This window comes from Salvia hispanica, chromosome 1 (genome assembly GCF_029641045.1).
Source record: "Salvia hispanica isolate PSC_SH4W2 chromosome 1, Shi_PSC_v1, whole genome shotgun sequence".
In the NCBI taxonomy this organism is placed as follows: Eukaryota; Viridiplantae; Streptophyta; class Magnoliopsida; order Lamiales; family Lamiaceae; genus Salvia; species Salvia hispanica.
Window position 1 is genome coordinate 19,371,196 of NC_142692.1, and position 20,413 is coordinate 19,391,608.

The window sequence follows — 20,413 nt, forward strand, 5'->3', positions numbered from 1 at the left end:
AAGGTATTGGAATATTATTTCATAGAATTCGCGTGCCCAGTATGGTATGATTAAATCCCTAAGGGGTGATCCCCAAGAGGTGTTTGAAAGAGGAATTTATTATTCAGAAAACTGCGCAGTTGGAATTTATTCCACGAATAATAAATAAAGTTTCAAACTAGAAAAACTCTTTGGAGAATTAATTTAATTCTAGTCACATAGCAGACAAAAGAATTAAATTGATGGATCAAGATAATCTTAAACGCGGGAAATATTATAAAATAAAATGGACCCAAGTTATTTGTAATTTGGTGATTTAAGTGGGAGTGCAATATTATTCTTTAGTGGAACAAAATAATATTTCATTGATAATATATTAAATCATGGGTCATTTGATTTAATTAGCAATTTATCTAATGGGTGAGCCCAACACTTAAGTCATTCCATGGATCCCCAACCTAGCCCAACAAGTCCACTATAAATAGTGATGAGATGTGGAAACCCTAGCACACCATTCATTCACAACACTCCTCCCCAAACCCTAGTAGCCGTCGCCGGCTCTCTCTCTCTCTCCTTGCCTCGGTTTTCGTGCCTTGGCACGTGGGAGAATTAGGGTTTTGTTTTGTTCTTGTTCTATCCTAATTCATAGGATTAGATCAAGACAATATTGAGTTTGTGATTGGATTTTCCTAAATCTCTTCAAGACTATTATTGATTATCTAAGATCCGCCCACACGGATGGAGAATCAAGGACTAGGGAATAGGTTGGAAGATTCACGGTCGATAAACCAAGGATCTCCGGGTGGTGCAGCTAGCAACTTCGATTCTATGATGGATCAAAATGAGGTAACAATCGAATCTACATCAAATTGCATGATTATGTGTTTATTTGATGTTATATCTATAGATCTATGTTAATTGCATGAAATTGGAGTCGAATGCATAATCACCTAAATAGATCCGTTCTAGGACCTGTTTGGTTTCCGTGTCTTCCGCTGCGGTAGTCCCAACATTAATGACATCGACAGAATGCAAATTCTCAACATCCAATGGTTTTTTCATGGTTTCATCGATGTTAAACGTGTATTTTTCCCCATGATAATCCAGGCATATTATTCCATCAAACACATCTATTATAGTCTTAGCGGTGCGTAAGAATGACCTCCCTAATAGCACTCCGCTAGACTCAGCAGATTCATTATCACTCATTTTTATCACATGAAAATCAGCTGGGTACAGAAAATCATGCACTTTCACTATCACATTCTCCAACACACCTTCGGGTGAAATGCATGTCACTATCACCAGACTCACTCCTATCAACTTCTTATATATCGAAAGTGGTAACACATTTATCGAAGCTCCTAGATCACACATAGCATGCTTAATTTTTATGTCACCCAGAGAAATAGGAAAAGTGAACACACCTGGGTCTGTGCATTTTGATGACATCCTCCTCTTCTGTATCGCAGCTGACACATTTTCTCCAATTACTATCTTCCCGTCGGGTTTGGTTTTTCCTGCTATGAACTCCTTGATGAATTTACTGAATGTAGGCAGCTTCAAAGCTTGTAGGAAAGGCAGGTTGATCTCTAGCTTGCTGAAAATCTCCATGAAGTCTTCGGTGTCGTCCTTCTTCTTTTTGGCTTCCCCTCGATGAGGAAATGGCTTCGTACGCTTCAACGTCCCTGCCAGACCTGAGACGGATGAGTCACCGACTTCTTTCCTTCCTTCCTTAATCTCCTCTTCAGGCTCCGGGTCTAAGAAAAATGGATCGGCCATCCGAGGTAGTAGTTTCTCCAGATCCCCTTTTTGAAGACCGTCTTCTACTCTGACATTGCTTACATCAGGGCCCTCTAGGTCAGGGGTCTAGTCTTCCTTGCTCGTTAATAGAGGTGTATTCTCATCTTTTCTCATCTCCGGACCCTCATAGCCCCATCTTGACCTCAAAGTTATCTGACTAATATTTGCCCGGTCAGGTGGTTTCACTGAAGCTGGTATCCTTCCTTCGTGCCCCCTCATCTCATTCAACGAAGTGGCCAATTGCGACATTTGCTTGGCCAACATATCCATAGCAGACTTATGCTCTTGTTGAGAATCTTGGATTTTGTGTACCACATCATTGTTTGCCTGCATATTGTTCTGCATGTGTTGTTGAGAGCTGACTAGGTCATGTACCATCTCATCCAGATTCCTCGGAGGCTTGTAGTTCGATTGATTTAAACTTGACCCCTGATTGTGGCTCGGTCCGCTCCCCTGATTTGGGTGATAATTACCCTGACCTCCTTGATTGCTGATGAACTGGTTCCCTGACCCTTGATTTCCTTGGTGTGCATGCTGGAAATTCTGATTGTTTCCGGTGGCGTTCCTCTGATGTGGCGGCACATAAGAGCTCCCTTGATTACTCTGGTTCATGTTGTTCCAATTGGATTGGTCCCCTTGATTGCGATAACTACAATTATTTGGTCCTTCCTGGTTTTTCCCTGACCAGTTCGAATTATGCTGGGGTCTGTCCTGACCACGGCTAGGCCAGTTCTGCTGGGCCTCTGCTGGACCTAGGTACTGTAGCTGGAGCTGTTGGTTTCCGTCTGCCCATCTAAAACAAGGGTTGTCTCTCCATGGTGATTCCAGCTTGTATTCTGATTATTTTGATTCCAATTCCCTACTGCATTTACCTGGGCTTGGAACTCTCCATCGGGCGGTGGACCGTAATAGAGCTGGAGTTGATTTTCCTCTGGACCTGGCAGTTTTTCTTTCTCCTGTGAGGTCGGGGAATTCTTTTTCTCAATCGCACTAAGAAGTGCCTTCTCCAATCGATCTATCATGTCCCCAACTCCTTCGCCTTCTTGTTCCTTGATTACGTTTGCTGAACCTCTCCTCATGATACGCGGGTGATCATAGGCCTTCTTTGCGTCGATCAGCCTTCCCAAAATCTCTCGTGCTTCACTTGCCTTGTTCTTTGTAAAATTCTCCCCGCTCGAGGAATTCATTAAGTCCTTCGACTCAGGATTAGCTCCTTCATAGAACAGGTAAAAGGTCTCAGCCTCCATCATCCTATGGTTGGGACAGGCATCGAGCAGCCCCTTAAATCGAGACCAGTATTGACTCAGGGACTCATCGTAATCCTGCTTGCATTCCTGAATCTTCTTCTTCAGGGCATTTGTTTTGTTGGACGGGAAGAAATAATCCATGAATTCCAGCTTGAAATCTTTCGATGTGTTGATCGAGTCTGGTGAGAGCCTCAGCAGCCAAGTATTAGTCTCCCCCTTAAGGGCAAACGGGACTGCACGCAAACGGTATTCCTCCTCAGTAGCCTCGTTGGGTCGCTTTTGGATACTGCACAGCTTACTAAACTCGTTTAGGAATTCGTAAGGACATTCATTCCTTCGCCCAGAGAATGTAGGTAAAACACCCAGAACATTTGTCTTGATAGCAATAGACCTCTGGCGCTGGTTCGAGACTATGGCATGGGCGGGCTCACCGTCCAGATGTGCGGTGAGTGATCCTATCTCCGGATCGGGATCCTCCAAGTGTGCCATATCCACGTCTTTCTCTTTCTCGGTTTCGGAGTGGTCTGTCTCTATAGACGACTTCGGGTCTTCTCCCCCTAATGAGTTCCACTCCTTTTCACTTTCTGACTCGAATGGGAATGGGTCTACTGTCTTAAACCCTGATCTGGTGGTGATGGTAGACGTTGATTCCTTAACCTGCCACCTGACTTGAACGTCCCTTGACCCAGACGGGTTACTCCAGTTCCCAAATCGTAAGCCCTTGCTCATAAACTACCAAGAATAAACAAATAACAGAAATTAATACTATATACACCAAATCATCAAACACGTAAATAAACTACGCCATCCATCCCCGGCAACGGCGCCATTTGAAGAGCTGACTTAGAAGCTAATGATGGTTAGCGAAAGCGTGCTCTAAAAAATAATGAAGAAAACCCTCGGTGCAGGAAATCCGCTGGGCACTAGGTCTAGGAACTCAGAGAACCTTGAGCTACCTGTCGTTGGGCACACAATCACTCCCTTAACTCCCTCTTCAAAACCCTCAACCCGCTTTAGCTAGGAAAACTAATACATGGAAGTAGGGATCGAATTTACAGAGATGAATGCGCAAGTAAACATGTTCGATGACTCGCGGACTATTTTTTTGGCTGCTGCCACGCAACTTTTGGGGTTGAGATTCAATTCCTAAACTTGGTAATTGAAATATTCTACTCTAACAGATAGATCTAGGCAGAGACATAAAAGCATGCATATTAACCGAAATAGAGCGAGACAATTGCTAGATCGAACGAACAGTTTCCTACATTAACCTAGACCTGGGAAAGAAACTAGACGTGGGGACCATTTTCTGAAAAGGTAGAGTACGACTAAAAAGCTGCAAAATAACTAACTAAAGGACTAACTAACAGCGACATCATCTTCTCCAATATATTTCACGAAACAACCAGCTAAAACAGAGTAAAACGAATATCGAAACAAAGTAAACGAAATTTAAACCGACAAATTGAAGAACAGTTCAAACTAAAGCAGATCTACGGCTACTAGACGAGGTAAAACAAGAATGCAGAATTTAAACAACAAAGTCAAGAGAAAACAATCAGATCCGTTCACAGGATGCTTAATCCACTCCGGATCCAAGCCATCCGCAACAACCAAACATCATTTCCATCTCCAATCCTCACAAGTTTACGTAGATTCAACCGATCAACAACAGATTTCTTGCAAAACAACTCCAAACTCAGATCGACCAACAATAATCAACAAATCAAACCCAAACATCACGATAAGATAAACGAAACAAAAGCAGTGATATTCATAGCAAAATACAAAGTATCCAACGATAGTAGAGACAAGGCCGAGCCTCGAACAGCGAGGGCTCGGCGAATACCAAAAGTAGACAGAAAAATAAAAGACAATTGTTTTTTCCCCTCCGTGGAGACGGTGTTGCACCCAAATTTCCGATGAAATGAGAACCCTCCTACGATTTCCCCCAAGTGTGTGAGTGTGTAGAAAAAGTAGAAAACTAAGCTAGGAGCTGGAAATAGTTTCTCTCAGTTTGATTGCGTGCTCCTTTTTATAATGGATAGAGCTTCAAGACTATTCTTGTAATGCCCATTTTTCCCTTCGATTCAATGCTCTTTTGTCTAGCGCTCTTCCTTGTTCAGCTTATTTTTCCTGCCAGCTTCCTCCACCAGGCAATCTCTGTCTTCTTCCTGGGGCTGACGATTTTCTCTACACACCTGGCTCAAAATTGTTTGTTAGACCAGGAAATCACAGAATTTATCCCTATAACCAATGCATGAAATTAGCCTTTTCAAATTGCTCACACTTAAAACATACTTGTCCTCAAGTATAAAGACAAGAAAAGAGAAATAAGGCGAATTTCAATGCATGGTTATTCCCTGACCAAAGAGAACACCTAGATCTAGACACTAATCATGAAAGAAAAAGAAAAGACAATAACACTTAATAAAGCACATAGGCATGAATTAGTGCAGATTTTGGGCAGCTGTCCCCACAAGTTTAAGGTCAATCCAATGATATACACTCTCCAAATTCTCCCCTTCCCTTCTTCGACCTAATCGGTTTGTCAGCTCATCCAGATAGCCATTAGCCTGCTAATTGTTAGATTCGCTCGATCACTCATTCCTCACCATGGATGTTAGGATCAATCGCTCATAGTTAGTTCTTGCTACTGATGCTTCGGGTTATGAGAATTTTTTCCTTGTATCCGCCTTTCCTAATTTTTTCTCTTGGACTTCGTCCAGCTTATACATCCTCTTTTCCTGGACTTCGTCCAGCTTATTCCTCCAGATTTTCTTTTTTCTTTTTATATATATTTTCCTCCTATGGACTTTGTCCAGCTTATGCCTCCAGGTTTGAAATTCTTTCTCTTTCTCTTTTTTTATTTTCTTAATATCTCCTCTCTAAATTCTTCTCCCTAAGCATCAGGTAGCAACCCCTTTTATTATGTTAGCACTCAATGTTAAGGCTTCTAACTCACATTAATAGTGGGGCTTCACAATTAGGTCAGCTAAGGCACCTTCTATCGTTCTTGCCTCCTTCAAACCGATTTTAGCTTATCAAGGAAAGAGACCTCAAAGTTGTAGTGCATCCTATCTTCAATTACTCTCCCTTAGTGAATCTTGGTTTATTATCCTTGTTAATTCATGCTTAAACACATAACCTAAAAAAAACTAGAACTCCTGGACCTAAGAACTTCTTCACATGCTGAGCACATACTGCACTATCTCTCCCACCCCCTCCCACTTCACTCCAGCTTGTTCCCAAGCTATCCTAGTGAAGGGGGGAAATGAGGGAGTTGGTGCACACAATCAAAATAAAACATAATAAAACTTCTCACACTTAGACCGAACAACGGGCTAAGTGAGAGACAACAAAGACATAACAGGAACAAACATACTGAATATATACACAACTTCTCACACTTAGACCAAGAATTGGGCTAAGTGGGAGATGAACACCTAATCACAAAAAAAACATGCTGAAGAAACATATAAACTTCTCACACTTAGACCAAAGATTGGGCTAAGTGGGAGAACACAAGAAAACAATTAAACATGCTCAGCACAAACAACACGGATATACAAAAACAGAAAACAAAATGAAATGACTGAAATGTAAAATTTACTTGGTTAACGGGGGGATTCAATTCTGGGTCCGGCTCCCTTGGGAAGGTTGGCTGGACTAAGAAATGTTGATGTGGCCACCGGATGCATTTATTATTAGCACTAAAAACACCTGCAAGTATATAGGATAGATCTTGTATAGCTAAAAGTTAGTACTCCCTCCGTCCCGGAGTATTAGACTCACTTCTTTTGGGCACATGATTTAAGGAATTGATATTTAAATAGTTAAAGTGGAGATAGTAAAGTATGAGAGAAGGAAAAAGTAGGAGAGAGAAGAGAGAAAAAAGTAGGTGGAGAATAAAATAAGATAGATATTTTTTGCTAAAAAAGGAAATGAGTCTAATATGTTGGGACATCCCAAAAAGGAAAGTTGGTCTAATACCTTGGGACGGAGGGAGTACCAGATATCGAACATAGGGAATAAATTTACAGACTGTCTACCACATACTCAGTCTCATATACTATTTGGACATACAGTTGGGATTTGATTAAACTAAGAAAAAAAGTAAATAATAGTAATTGAATGAAAACAGTGAAAACAGTTTTATAGTTTGCAGTTAACTTGGTTTGAGAAAGTAGATGAGACAAGGGAATCATAGGGTAGTGGTTTCATCAACTCATTAGTAATTCTAATTATTTAGTTCTATGTTCATCCAACTTAAGCTCTACTAGGAGTTATTCTTATTGTGTATCAACACTCTTTCACAAATATTGCATTGACACATAAAATATAAACTAATCAAAGTCATCACCGATCAAAGATTGACAAAAATCAAGGTAACAACCAAGCAGTTAAATTTAAACCAATGAATAATTAAAGTAAAATGAGTTCTGAACATTAAAAATAATAAATATAAATTTAGCTATCCATAGACAGATAAACTAAATAAATATAAGCAAAATAAGACATGTTCAATCAAACAAAAACTAGATAAAACCCGGAAAAAATTAATCTTGCTCTTGCTTGATCTCCTTTGAATTACTTGCTCCTTGTACAAAATGGAGGAATGGAGGAATTTATGTGTAACTAAGATTGGTGAACAATATGAATTATGTTATGGGGTATTTATAAGCTTGAAAAAGGTTTGTAGAAAGTAAATTTTGTACTTTATAGGTTAAGAAAAAATTTGTTTTCACAAGGTATGATATGCTCGGATTTTGCACTATTTTAAGGTCAGTATTTGGTCCGTTTTTAATGTCAAAGTCGCATTACATGTCCATTATTTGCATATTTTATACATTTTGGTATTTTTACGTCATTTGTGAGAAATTTGCATATTTGAGCCGAAAAAAGGAGTCAAAATGCAAAGTCTAGAAATCTGGAGTTTCAGGCGGCGACCGGCTACCACCGCAACATGTCTGACGACCGCCAGCGCCTGGCGACCTACACCCTGCAGCGGTCCGCCTTGAAGATGTTCATCAACGTCAACAAATCGAAGAGCTCCAAAGGATGGCCGTCGAGGCTCGACAAGAGCGCCAAACCATGAGTGGCAACATCACCTATCTTATTGGCGCATTCTACGACCTCAACGCCCGTTTCCCTCCTCCTCCTCAAGATTGAAGAAGTCAAGCTAAATGACTTTAAATGACCACTTGTATCATATGTTTAATTTCTTTTGGGACAATTTATTTTCATGTTTTGACAATTTTTATTTGAGTTTTTAAGTACTTTTTGGTTTTGGTTTAGTTTTCATGCTTTGAAAATTTTTGTAGGTTACCTCTTCCTGGCGACCTACCGACTCTACAAACTTATTTTACACTTTGTTGTAAATAAGTTTGGGGGATAAAGTGGTGGACCGTGAGTGTAGGTTTTCGTTCTAGGTTTTAGTTTAAGTTTTTGTTTTCAAAAATCCCGTAGGTGAATTTTCTTGAATCCATGTCATGAACTTAACATGAAGAACTTAGAAACACGCATGCTTAGGGACACATTAGACCGAGTTGCCAATGATATTTAATTCCATCCATGTTTAAGTATGGCTTGACGTTTTGATTTGATGGTTCAGTAAAAAGGTGCATAATTAGTGAATTGCTTGTTCGCCTTGATTCATGCTTATACCTTGTGAGATTTGAACCATAATTTCTTTCTTGTGTATCTATCTGCATTCATGTATATGTGTCTAGAACTTGCTCCTAGTCTGCTTAAGTTTACATAGTGCTTAAGTTGATAAGGGAAGATGTTAGGCCATCTTTTCATAGCTACTTTTATACCCAAAATTTTTGACCCTCTCAAATTTTTAAAAGTTTTCCCTTTGGAGCCAATTTTGACCCTTTAAGCCATTTCTTTGCAAGCCAATTAAATGAGGACAATTCCTTGAGTTAGTTTAGAATTTTATATCTTTTGGAAAGGAATTGGAGAGATAAGGAATAAAGTATAAATGTAGTGTGCTTAATTTAAAGAAAGTACAAGTTGTGAAATAGTGAAAAATTCAAAATATGTGCTTGATCTTAGAAAGGATGCTTATGATAAAGAAAAAGAAATTAAAAGGAAAAGCAAAGAAAGGTTGTGAAGAAAAAAAAAAAATCAAAGGATTGGAAAATGAGAAGAAGGAGAAAAATAAAGTTCTAGAAGTGTCTTGGGTTATTAGAAAAGTGGAGTCACTTTAACTCTACTTGGGATACTTTTATGTTTAAGTCACTTTTTAGCCAAATATTACTCACCTACCAAAGAAACTATATTACAACAAAAAATAAAGAACTTTCGGACTTTTGATACTTAATCACATCTAGTAGAGGAAGGATTAGACTTTGAGCAAGCCTATGGTAAACTTTGCATGATGCACGATTTGAGAGATTACACTTTGCCTTATATACACTTTGAGAGTGAGAGAAAGAACACTTCCTGGAATCTTAGGGAGTATTGATTGTATGCACTGGGAGTGGAAGAATTGTCCTGCAGCATGGAGAGGTCAATTCACCTGTGGGTATAAGGGTACCCACCCAACGATGATCCTTGAAGCCATCGTTGACCACAGTCTTTGGATTTCGCATGCTCACTTTGGCGTGGCAGGGTCAAACAACGACATCATTGTGCTGAACTCGTCGAGTCTCTTCATCGAGCAATGCAATGGCCACAGTCCGGTTATCAACTTCACTACCAATGGACGGCAGCATCATATAGGGTACTACTTAGCCGACGGCATTTACCCGAGGTGACCAGTTTTCTTGAAGACGATCTCCTGCCCAACGGATTCCAGGAGAGAGTTTTTTGCTTCTCGCCAAGCAGCTTCACGGAAGGACGTGGAGCGAGGATTCGGTGTGCTTCTAGCGCGTTGGGGAATAGTGAAAGGCCCGGCTCGTTCCTGGTACAGGCATCATATCGCCAATGTCATGTACGCGTGCATCATCTTGCACGACATGATTATTCACGACGAAGGTCGTGCAGCTAGCGAGTGGTCCGACGATGAAGCCGCTCCAAACGCAGGTCATGTAACCTCGCCGGTCGTTCGAGGTTTATCCTATGGAGTCAGCGAGAGATTACAAGCTCAGGAGAGCATGCGCAACCAACAAGCTTATCTTCAACTAATAAATGACATGATTGAAGAAGTTTGGACACGTAGTGGTCGTTGAACTTGAACCTCTTTCGTTGTATTTTTTTTTTTAAATTATGTAATGTATGTTTTTTGCTAGTTCTTTTAATTTGGAGTTTAATTTTACTATTTATAATTGGTAAATAAAAAAAATAAAATTAAAATTAAAATGCGAAATAAATAATAGATAGGGCATGCACTAGGATTTCACCATTACAGAAAAATAATGCATGCTGATGTTGCAACTAATAGGGCTCTCTATAGTACTTCCACTAGGACATCCACTGTGAATGCTAAAAGAAGGAAGAAAATTTAATAATTTAGAAAAATAGTAAAATAAGTGGGATCAAGATGATAGTTAGTGGATGTGTGTCAGAATAATTACTACAAGAGTACGCTCACTCATACTGCTTTCACGATGTCCCACTCTTTATCATATTTTACATATTATTGCATAGAATATCGTCAAGCCCCTTCCCCAACTTAAAAAATTAAAAAGTGAAATAAAAAAATTGACAGCGATGAAATAAATTAAATGGTCCTTGCCATCTTCTGTTGTTGCTGTCAAACTGCAGCTAAAAATTCTGCAGGGCTGGCAGCTGCATAGAAAGAAGGTGCTGCTTTGGCTTTTGTAGCAACTTCCATTGCTAGCAAACATATGTTGAGTCCTGTGAGAAAAAGGAAAAGAAAATTTTCTAGAGAGAGAGAGATTGATGTTATGGTCTCCCATCTGAAATCTACTACCATCTTCTTCACTTAAACCGGTAAGAATCGAGCCTAGTGTTTCTGCTTCTCGGGCAAAGTAGTTGTTGTGTTTGATGTGAAAAAGATTCCATCTTTTTTAAATTTTATGGGTTTTCTTGAAAGTTGAACTTGAAACCCTTGTTTGTGCGCGCGCGTGTGTTGTTTCTATAAATCTTTTTTAGCATATCTCCATCTTTCTATGCATAGAAATTCAAAATAAATATTTTGAGTTAGTGAACTTTCAGGGTTCATCAATCTTCTCCCTTTCTTCTTCTTTTTTTGAGGTTTTGTTAATTTTTCATTTCCTTTTTCTGGGGTTTGTGCAGAAGCAAGTGGCAAAATGAAGTGAACTTACTCCTCCTACTCTACTACAGCTGTGGTAGGTGTGGCCGTGGAAACAAGAAAAGGAGAGAATAGATGGTTGGATAGATAGAAGAGAGAGAGAGAGAGTTGCTTTTTTTCTTAAAGAGAATTTCTTTTTTGCTGTTTTCTTGATTAGCTTTTGTGCACTCTTTACTCAAAAAAAAGGAACTTCACTTCACCACAATTATAGATTTGGAGTGGAATCTTGAGTAGCAAAACATGGATGCATACGAAGCAACAAAGATTGTTTTCCAAAGGATACAAAATTTGGACCCTCAAAACGCTTCCAAAATCATGGGGTTTCTCCTAATCCAAGATCATGGTGAGAAAGAGATGATCCGCCTCGCCTTTGGCCCAGAATCCCTTATCCAAACCGTAATCATCCAAGCCAAGAAAGACCTGAATTTGAACACACCTTCAACTCCTTCAAGTCCATCTCCATCCTCACCCTTTTCTCTCTCTAGACAAAACTCCACCTCAAGAATGATTGGCGGCGTGAACCTCCCTTCCCCTCTCAGCATCACTAACCACTCCTCTTCTTGGACAAACTCCAGCAACTTCTCCGACGACTTGATCAGTCCTAGCACCTACAATGGCAGCTCGCCGCCGTCGACGATGAACTCCGCCGCAGCGCCCTTTTACGTCGGAGCTGAGGTTGACTTGATTGACGAGCTCCATCTCCAAGATCAGCTCTCCTTCCTCAACGACGCCCCGCCCCACCGCCGGAGCTGCTCCGTCAGCGATATCTGCTTGCAGACGGATGATTTGGGCGGTGGCTTTGGGTGGAAGCCTTGCTTGTTCTACGCTAGAGGCTTTTGCAAGAACGGGACGAGCTGCCGCTTCCTCCACGGCGAGGGGGAGATGATGGAGCCCCTCAATTTCCCTTTCTCACCCAACCGCTGCATCAATTTTCAGCCACCTGATAGTCCACGGTAATTCAAGATTTCATTTTTTATAACTATCATAATTCAAGATTTCATTTTTATTAACTATCATGATTCAAGATTTCATTTTTATTAACTATCATAATTCAAGATTTAATGTTTATGATTCAATGTGTTTAGATCTCTGGTGATGGGTGATGGGATGCACAAATTTGGGCGGGGGCGGGGCGAGTTTGCTATGAATCCGGGGTCGAGGCAGATTTACTTGACCTTCCCTGCGGATAGCACTTTCAAGGAGGAGGATGTGTCCACTTATTTTAGGTGCATTTTGTTGTCATGGTAGTATGGTATTTTTCTTGTGTGTTTCTAATTTGGGGTTGGTTTTTTAGTAATTTCGGGCCGGTTCAAGATGTAAGGATCCCTTATCAGCAGAAGAGGATGTTTGGTTTCGTCACATTCGACTTCCCGGAGACTGTGAAGCTCATTCTCGCAAAGGGCAATCCTCATTTCGTCTGCGACGCTAGAGTGCTGGTCAAGCCATACAAAGAAAAGGGAAAGATCCCGGACAAGCATAGGTTGTTGTTAATTACATACTTAACATTTTATGGTTTTTGGTCTTTTGCTTATAGTGTTTGTGGGGACATTGTGTGTATATGTAGGAAACAACAGCAACAAATGGAAAGAGGGGAATTCCCCGGCTGCAGCAGCCCTGAGTCAAGAGATCCTTACGATCTTCACCTTGGTAAGTGGGGGAATTTAGCACTTGCTTGAAAGATTGATTAACTGATCTTGTTTTGTTTGATACATTCCTTTCTTGATTTAGGGGCAAGAATGCTGTACAACAATCAGGATTTGTTGTGGAGGAGGAAATTGGAGGAGCAAGCTGATCTGCAGCAAGCAATTGAGCTGCAGAACAGGCGGCTCATGGGTCTTCAGCTTCTCGATGTCAAGAGAAATAGCCACCACCGCACGCTCTCTAGTGGCGCTGTTATATCTTCTCCCATGACCTTCTCCCCGACGTTCTTCAGTCGCACCAGCCCTGAAGTCAAAGAAGGTTCACATTCTCATTTCCATCGCGTTTGAAAATTTTTAAAAGTTTTAGACTACTTAAACACATGGCCTTGTGATTGCAGAAAATGGCTCGATTGGATCCTATGCTGCTGCTGCTGCTGCTTCCAATCGTGAGGCGCATTTGGCTACAAATGCGAATGCAAATGCAAAGGAGGAAAGTGAGCCAGGCATTGGCAACAATAACTCCCTCAAACAAAGTGAATATTTACAAGAAAGGTATGTACTGTCATTTTTATTGGCAAATGAAACGAAAATGCACAAACTAATCATTGGTAACGGCAACAATGAATATTGTAGCTTGGAGCACAACCTTCCCGAAAGCCCCTTTGCTTCCCCGAAGGCGGGTGGAGACTTGGCCACAGCCTTCTCCAACCACAAGATGGAGGCGGAAAAGGTCTCCGCGACATCCACTAACAATGATTTGATCACCAGCCCATCGCTGTTCCCTACCTCCGCTTCATTAGACATAGCTCCTTTTAAATCATGTTACTTCCAAGTTCCTAGGTATGTTTACATCTGTTTCTCCTCAAGACTTATTATTATTGTTCGTAATCAAAAGCATTAATTACATGATTTCGATATAGGTTTGCCTCAGGTCACGAGACCGTTGGAATGTAGCACTAGATCCCTTTTCGGCCTTCCTAACAACTCTTAATGAAAAGGTAAATTGGACCATTTCACATCCCATATAAGCTAATTAGCTCAACTATATTATTTTCATCATCTATGCCCATATATAGTACTTGTGTCCAATAATTAGAAGTGGTTGCAATGTCATTATTAATGTTAGTTGTGCACATTTTTATTCCGATCAGGCCGATGATTGAAACATGTAGTCCACCACCACCGCAGGAGCCATGACCACCACCTCTACCTCGACGCAATTAATGTCACACACCAGAAGCAGGATTAGTGTCCAATACCATACTAGTTACTACCATACAAGTTGCATACATAAAAAAGGCAGTAAAGAAGAGTGGGTCAGCCATTCATTTTCTCTCACTTGTACTGTTTATCTCCTTTCACATCTGTAGTTGAAATTTGTTGGACCACAGGTTTAAAGAAGAAAATAGTGAATAGTAAAAAAAAAAAAAGAAAAATCAAACATGTCTATCACCAGGGGCTGTAATTTTCATTGATGCCTTGCCCAGTAATTTTATTAGGTAACAATGTGAAAGAAAAGGCACTGTTTGCCTTGTGGTATCATTGTAATATCATTGTACTAATAGTCTAATACCATGTATATTATGAGAAAAGTAAAGGAATGAACATTTAGTAAATTGTTGTGTTAATTATCCGATTTAAATTATTGTACAAATTGTTGCGTGAAGAAGATTTGAAATTGTTTTCAAATTAAAGTCGTGGATCTGAATTGACTTTTCAAATTAAGACTATTTGTTCCAACACATTAAATTCCCCTAAAAAAAAGTTAATCAACACGTGTATGTACGACACATGATAATGTAATTTCTGACAAAAAGTTAAGGATGTAATAAATTGTTTTTAATTGTTGTAGCATATGTTAATGTTCGATCTATAGCAGTTAAAAAATTAGCATTACTACTAGATGGCCAACAGGGGTATTTTAGTCAACAAAGTATTTGAATATTTGTGTGTGTTTTTATATCATGTGATAACAGAGAGTACATAGATTAATGTGTCTGATTGATGTCTCTTTCACAGTTTGATTAGAGACTGACAAAATGATTTAATAATTCAATAAAATAATCGTATGAATTTGTCATTTAGCTGCAGCTTATTTTATAAATATAAATACTCCCTGCATCCATAAGTGTCCTATAGTTGACCGATGGCTTAGGTTCAAAAAATGGTTTAACTCTGTAAAATAAAGTAGATCTTACTATTTTTTATAATAAAATATTTGTATAATTAGTTAATGAAAATTTTGCATTCATTTACTAAAAATAATAAAAGTGAAACAAAAGACTCCCTTTGTCCCATTACAAGTGATTAATATTTCATTTTGAATTGTCCATGAATGATGAATTTTTTTTTTTTAGCTAAAAACAAAATTTTAATATTTTATTATTTTCTTCTCTTTTTATCTCTCCTACTTTTTATTGTTTACTTTCTTTATTTTAACTCAGAATATATAAAATATTTAAATTAAGTGTTCAAAAAAATTCGACATTTATAATGTAATGGAGAAAGTATTTATTGAGAGACAATGAAAAATAAAAAATGAGATATTTAACATAGTATAGTTGTAGAGAGAGTGGGGTCTGTCTTTTTGCTGCCTTTGATGGAGTGGAAGGGAAAGGGTCGCAAGAAGCACAGCATCACATGTGGGCTGACAATGCAAGTTGGGCCCGACTTATTTATTTACTGTTTTTTAAGGTCTGTGGGCCCATACCACCAACGCGCATGTGATTGCTACCCATTTTCCTTTTTTTTTTTTTTTTTTAAAATTTATAATTACTCATTTTTATGAGTTTCCATTCGCGCACTAGATATCTCAGTAATTTTACCACTTACTTTATTCAAATAAAATCGAATCCTCTATTTTTTAACTGTCTCCTTTGGCCAGCTAACGATGTCGCACAACACGACCATGTTTATGTTGCCCTTATTTTAACACTACCTTCGTCCTATATTTAGATATCACACCTGGAGATTGACACGGGATTTTAGGAGATGCTGTTTTATGTGTAAAGTAGAAAGAGAAAATAATATATTTATATTAATATGAAAGATTTTAAGAAAAAGAAATATGACATTTTTTATAGAATAAATTAAAATAAAAGTGTGACATCTACTACGGGACGGAGGGAGTACTTTTCTCAATGTGTGTTTTCCAATATTTGACATAAAAAATTTTGGCCATCGCTATTTGTATATGTCACCCAGATCAGATCAAAACGTTTTCTTTGCACTCATCATTTCAAAACCTTTTTTCATATTATCCGGCCGTAATTGCTTTGAACAATCTATACAAATTACTGCCTCCGACTTAGTTTAAGAGTCAGATTTAGTTATGAAACAGATTTTAAAAAATTGGTAGAGTTTATAATAAATGAAGTTAGGTTATGGTTGATGGAGTGTGTAATAATTGAAATGAGGTACTGGATAGTGGGACCCTTTTAATTTTTTGTGTGTTTAGGATTTTGTTTTGTTTCATTTTTATGAAAGTAATGACATTTGAGTGTAAATTTTATCAATAATGAGGTTAAATTTTATGTCCAAATATGGTAGATTCTAAATGTGACTGTTAAATTGGGATGGATTTAAATGGCAAAATGTGACTCTTAAATTGGGACGGAGGGAGTATTTTATACTCTCTTCTCATTATAAGTGAGGTGTATTCTTTATTAGACCGTCAAATTATAAGCGAGACATTTTTTTATGGCAAAAAGCAACATTTTATCTCTCTTACTTTATCTTTTCACCTACTTTTCTTTCTATTTTATTTCACTCCTAAAAATTGGCGTCCGAAAAAAAATGTCTCATATGTAATGGGACAAAGGGAGTAGTAAAAGTTTGATCATGTTTCAATTTAGTGGATTTTGTTATATACTCCCTCCGTCCGCCATTAAGAGTCTCATTCCTTGGCGTCACGGGTTTTAAGAAATGTTAAGAAAAGTGGGTGGAAAAAAAGTTAGTGGAACACGGGTCCCAGTTGTATATATTAGTTTTAAATGAAATGTGAGTAAAATGAGTTAGGTAAAGGTGAGACCCTATTACCATTTATGGTAAAAGTGAACCGGGACTCTTATTCGCGGACGGATTAAAATGGAAAAACGGGACTCCTATTCGCGGACAAAGGGAGTATTTTTTAATGTTATTAACTCTTTGCCTATGTGATAAACAAATAACAATCCCTTCGTCCCAGAAATTTGTCACTTATTTCCTTTTTCGTTCGTCTCTAAAAATTTGTCACCTTTCACTTTTACCTTTTTTGGTAGTGCGCCCATATTCCACTAACTCATTCTCACTCACATTTTATTTTAAAACTAATATATAAAAGTAGGACTCACATGCCACCAACTTTTTCAACTCACTTTCTATTACATTTCTTAAAACTCGTGCCGGGTCAAATAGTGCCAAATTTTAAGGAACGTAAGGAGTAGAATTTTCCAGTCCCACCTCAAATAACACATTTCTTTTTCGTACGTGTTTTGGAAATAATATTCACTCCGTCCCATAATAGATGTCACACTTTCCTTTTTAGTTTGTCCAACAAAAGTTATCACATTTTCTTTTTTGGAGAAAGTTCTCCCTCACATTATTATATATATACTGTTTTATGTATCCTCCTAATACACAAAACAACATCGCCTAAAATCTCATGTCATTCTCCAACTATACCATCTATTATTGGAAGGATGGAGTAATAAAGAGTTAAAGTGGTAAAAAAAAATAAAGTAAGAAAGAGAATAATAAAGTTGAAAGAAAGTAAAGTAAGAAAGATAATAATATAGAGGAGAGTCTCTTCTACGTTATTCTCTTTCATATTTTACTTCTCTTCACTTTAACTATTTATTATAATTTTCTTAAAACAAGTGCGAAAAGAAATGTGTCTATCTAAGGTGGGCGGATGGAGTATGAAACAATGATGATTTTTTTTGTGCATTTAATTCTTTACTTAAGTATTTTTCTATAAATATAAAATTAACACGTCAAAATACACAATATATAAAATATGCAATATAAGATTATAATACATATGCTATGCAATTATAACGAGCCAAATATAAGTCTTATTAAATGCATGCAAAATCCATCTTTATAAACCTACCAAGCATAAATGTTTGTTTGTTATCAAATAAAGCAAGAGAGAAACTACAAAAGAAATACGGATGCTACTTTGTTACTTCATGAAAAATGAATAGGCAATGAGTTAATAAAGACACAAATCAAATCAAGCAAATTTATTATTGCACTTTCATTACTGACTCGTTGATCACCTAAAAATACACACTGACAAATGTTTGGACGTTTCTTTATTGCTCATAGTCTGTAGAAAATTGTATGTCCCCGATCGTGTAATATGCAAAATTTAACTATAAGTTTGCTCAAATTATAATCTATTCTCTGTTTAATGTACTAAAAATAAAAAATAAAAAATAATTTTATTTCGATTAAAATGTAAGCTCTTTGGTAAGATAAAAGAAAATATTTGAAGTGACAAAAATTCTCAAAGTATAGCAAAGATAATTCAACCCTATCACTTTGATTTAGTATTATTTCCAATACTTCAAATTTTAGTAAATACAAGATTGTCTAGATTTCTCCCAAATTCCTTGCATTTTTTCTTTTTCTTTTTAACTTTCAATCTTTCAATGTTACTTGTGCATCCCCTTTTTATATACTCTCTTCATCCTATTAAATATTGATATGCCCGGATTTTGACTGTATTAACGCTGTTATTTGGTCCGTTTTGAGTGTCAAACTTGCATTACATGTCCAATCCAGAGAGCTCCGAAGATGTCCAGCGGCCCGCTGGCCTGTTCACGCTCTGCAGTCCCAGTTCAAACCCATTTTTCCAGCGAATCTGAAATCCGATCAGAGCGTTCTATATACCATTCTCTTTGTCTTTGAAAGAGCTTCGCATTGGTACCTTTATCATCTCAATTGGAGTTCTATGGGGAAAGTTATAGACATTATACAAAAGTCGCGCATTGCTGTCAAAGTGTTGAATCTAGGCGGATATTCACGGAAGGAAAGAAACTATTACCTTGTGAAGCCAAATCTTTTCCTTAACCAATGGAGCACGAAATTTCCAACTTGGATGACACTTTTTACTAAGTTTAAATCTTTTTCAAGCGTATATATACCCCATAACCTAATTCATAATATACACATATTCATAGCCTCCAAAATTGTGGAGCCCCCAAGGCTCCTCCTCCATTCTTCAAACCCTATTTCCTCCATCCATCATTCTATCCACCGTTCTTGGATATTGGAGCAAGGCAAGAGAGGACTAAAGATTGCACAAAAAATCATCATTGGGTTTTGTTTGTTTTTTCTTTATGTTTTGTAATTTAATTTGTAGTTTTTGTTACTTGTCAATGAGTAGCTAAACTATAAGAATTCTTTGGATGTGTTAGTAAATTTTATTGGTGTATATAATTCCAGTTTTTGGTATCCGTTTTGTTCATTGCATTCTTCTATTCTAAGGATTGGATAATTACTTCATGTTTGAGTCACACATTTTATGATGATCTATTGACTTGCAACATAATCGTGAGAGAAGGTTTGCGATTTAGAAGAGCTTAGTTGACACTACAATTAATTCCACTAAAACGGTACTTTTAATTGAGAGTGAGGACATCTTGAGGGTCTAATTGAGCTTTTGGGAGTTACCAATCTAAGATTGACGATCTTAGTGTGTAACCTACATTGTGCCGCTTGAGCAATACTTATGTGACTCATTCTAATAATGCATGAACTGTGCTAGGGTATCATAATTGTGTTTTGTGTAAACCATAATTGTGAAAGCTGTATCCTTGGAATTCCACTCTTTGCCTAATTCACTTTGGTAATTTGAATGTTTTACTTTATTTGTTTTATTTATTTCTGCCTAGTTAATCAATCCAACCCAAAACTCTTGTTTCTCTAGATAGTATATGACGCTTAGCACATGATAGTCAGTTGTAATTTTATTTCCTGTGTTCGATATCCCGGTACCGACCTTTAGCTATACTATTTCTGCCTTGTATACTTTTTTTTTTAAAATCAAGAAAACCCGTGTGGGCGGGGGACTTAGGCAGACCCCCAACCCGTGAATAAAATCAAAATATAACGTTCCAAAAAGTGCTGAAAAATAGTGCATCAAATATAAGCATTTGCTTTTCAGCACGAGATGTTATGTAGTGTTGTGTTATGAGTTATGAAGATAGAATAAAGTAAAAGAGAGGAAAAAGTAGAGAGAGCGTTGTTTCCATTTTAGGAAACGTTTCATTTTTAATGGGATAACTTAAAAAGGAAAAAAGTTCCAATTTTACTTGGACAGAGGGAGTACATTTTTAGGCATTTATTGCATTGAAATTTTTATTTTTCTCAACTTTTCTTTTTATCTTTCCAACTCCTTTTCACAAAATATTCTAGGTATCCCAAAAATTATACTAACAGTAAATCAATTTTGAGTGTAAAAGAAAACTTCAAAAGAATATCCCAACTTCATCTTTTATCAATATAATTAATAATTAGATTTAGATAGATTA

At 37.7% G+C, this 20,413-nt stretch overlaps 2 protein-coding genes across 2 annotated transcripts; both read left to right on the top strand.

The window, feature by feature from the left end:
• Positions 1–9,583: 9,583 nt before the first annotated feature.
• LOC148933396 (uncharacterized) lies at positions 9,584–10,207 on the top strand. The gene is made up of 2 exons (XM_089059925.1): positions 9,584–9,789; positions 9,835–10,207. Exons 1-2 carry the CDS (start codon positions 9,584–9,586, stop codon positions 10,205–10,207), a joined length of 579 nt encoding a protein of 192 aa, XP_088916051.1.
• A 483-nt stretch (positions 10,208–10,690) lies between these two features.
• Positions 10,691–14,509, top strand: LOC125222609 (zinc finger CCCH domain-containing protein 53-like). Its single transcript, XM_048125318.2, has 10 exons — positions 10,691–10,931; positions 11,238–12,206; positions 12,339–12,479; positions 12,548–12,733; positions 12,818–12,900; positions 12,982–13,212; positions 13,292–13,445; positions 13,527–13,733; positions 13,814–13,891; positions 14,045–14,509. The coding sequence occupies exons 2-9, from the start codon at positions 11,494–11,496 to the stop codon at positions 13,845–13,847; spliced, it is 1,749 nt and encodes a 582-aa protein (XP_047981275.2). The 5' UTR covers positions 10,691–10,931; positions 11,238–11,493; the 3' UTR covers positions 13,848–13,891; positions 14,045–14,509.
• The last annotated feature ends 5,904 nt before the right edge of the window (positions 14,510–20,413 follow it).

What these genes read in the sequence shown, in the direction of transcription:
- LOC148933396 (XM_089059925.1), top strand. Translation starts at nt 9,584, where the DNA reads ATGATCCTTGAAGCCATCGTTGACCACAGTCTTTGGATTTCGCATGCT. An exon ending in GCCGACGGCATTTACCCGAG is followed by an intron (nt 9,790 to 9,834) that starts GTGACCAGTTTT and finishes AACGGATTCCAG; the next exon opens with GAGAGAGTTTTTTGCTTCTC.
- LOC125222609 (XM_048125318.2), top strand. Translation starts at nt 11,494, where the DNA reads ATGGATGCATACGAAGCAACAAAGATTGTTTTCCAAAGGATACAAAAT. An exon ending in AGTGAATATTTACAAGAAAG is followed by an intron (nt 13,446 to 13,526) that starts GTATGTACTGTC and finishes TGAATATTGTAG; the next exon opens with CTTGGAGCACAACCTTCCCG. An exon ending in TGTTACTTCCAAGTTCCTAG is followed by an intron (nt 13,734 to 13,813) that starts GTATGTTTACAT and finishes ATTTCGATATAG; the next exon opens with GTTTGCCTCAGGTCACGAGA.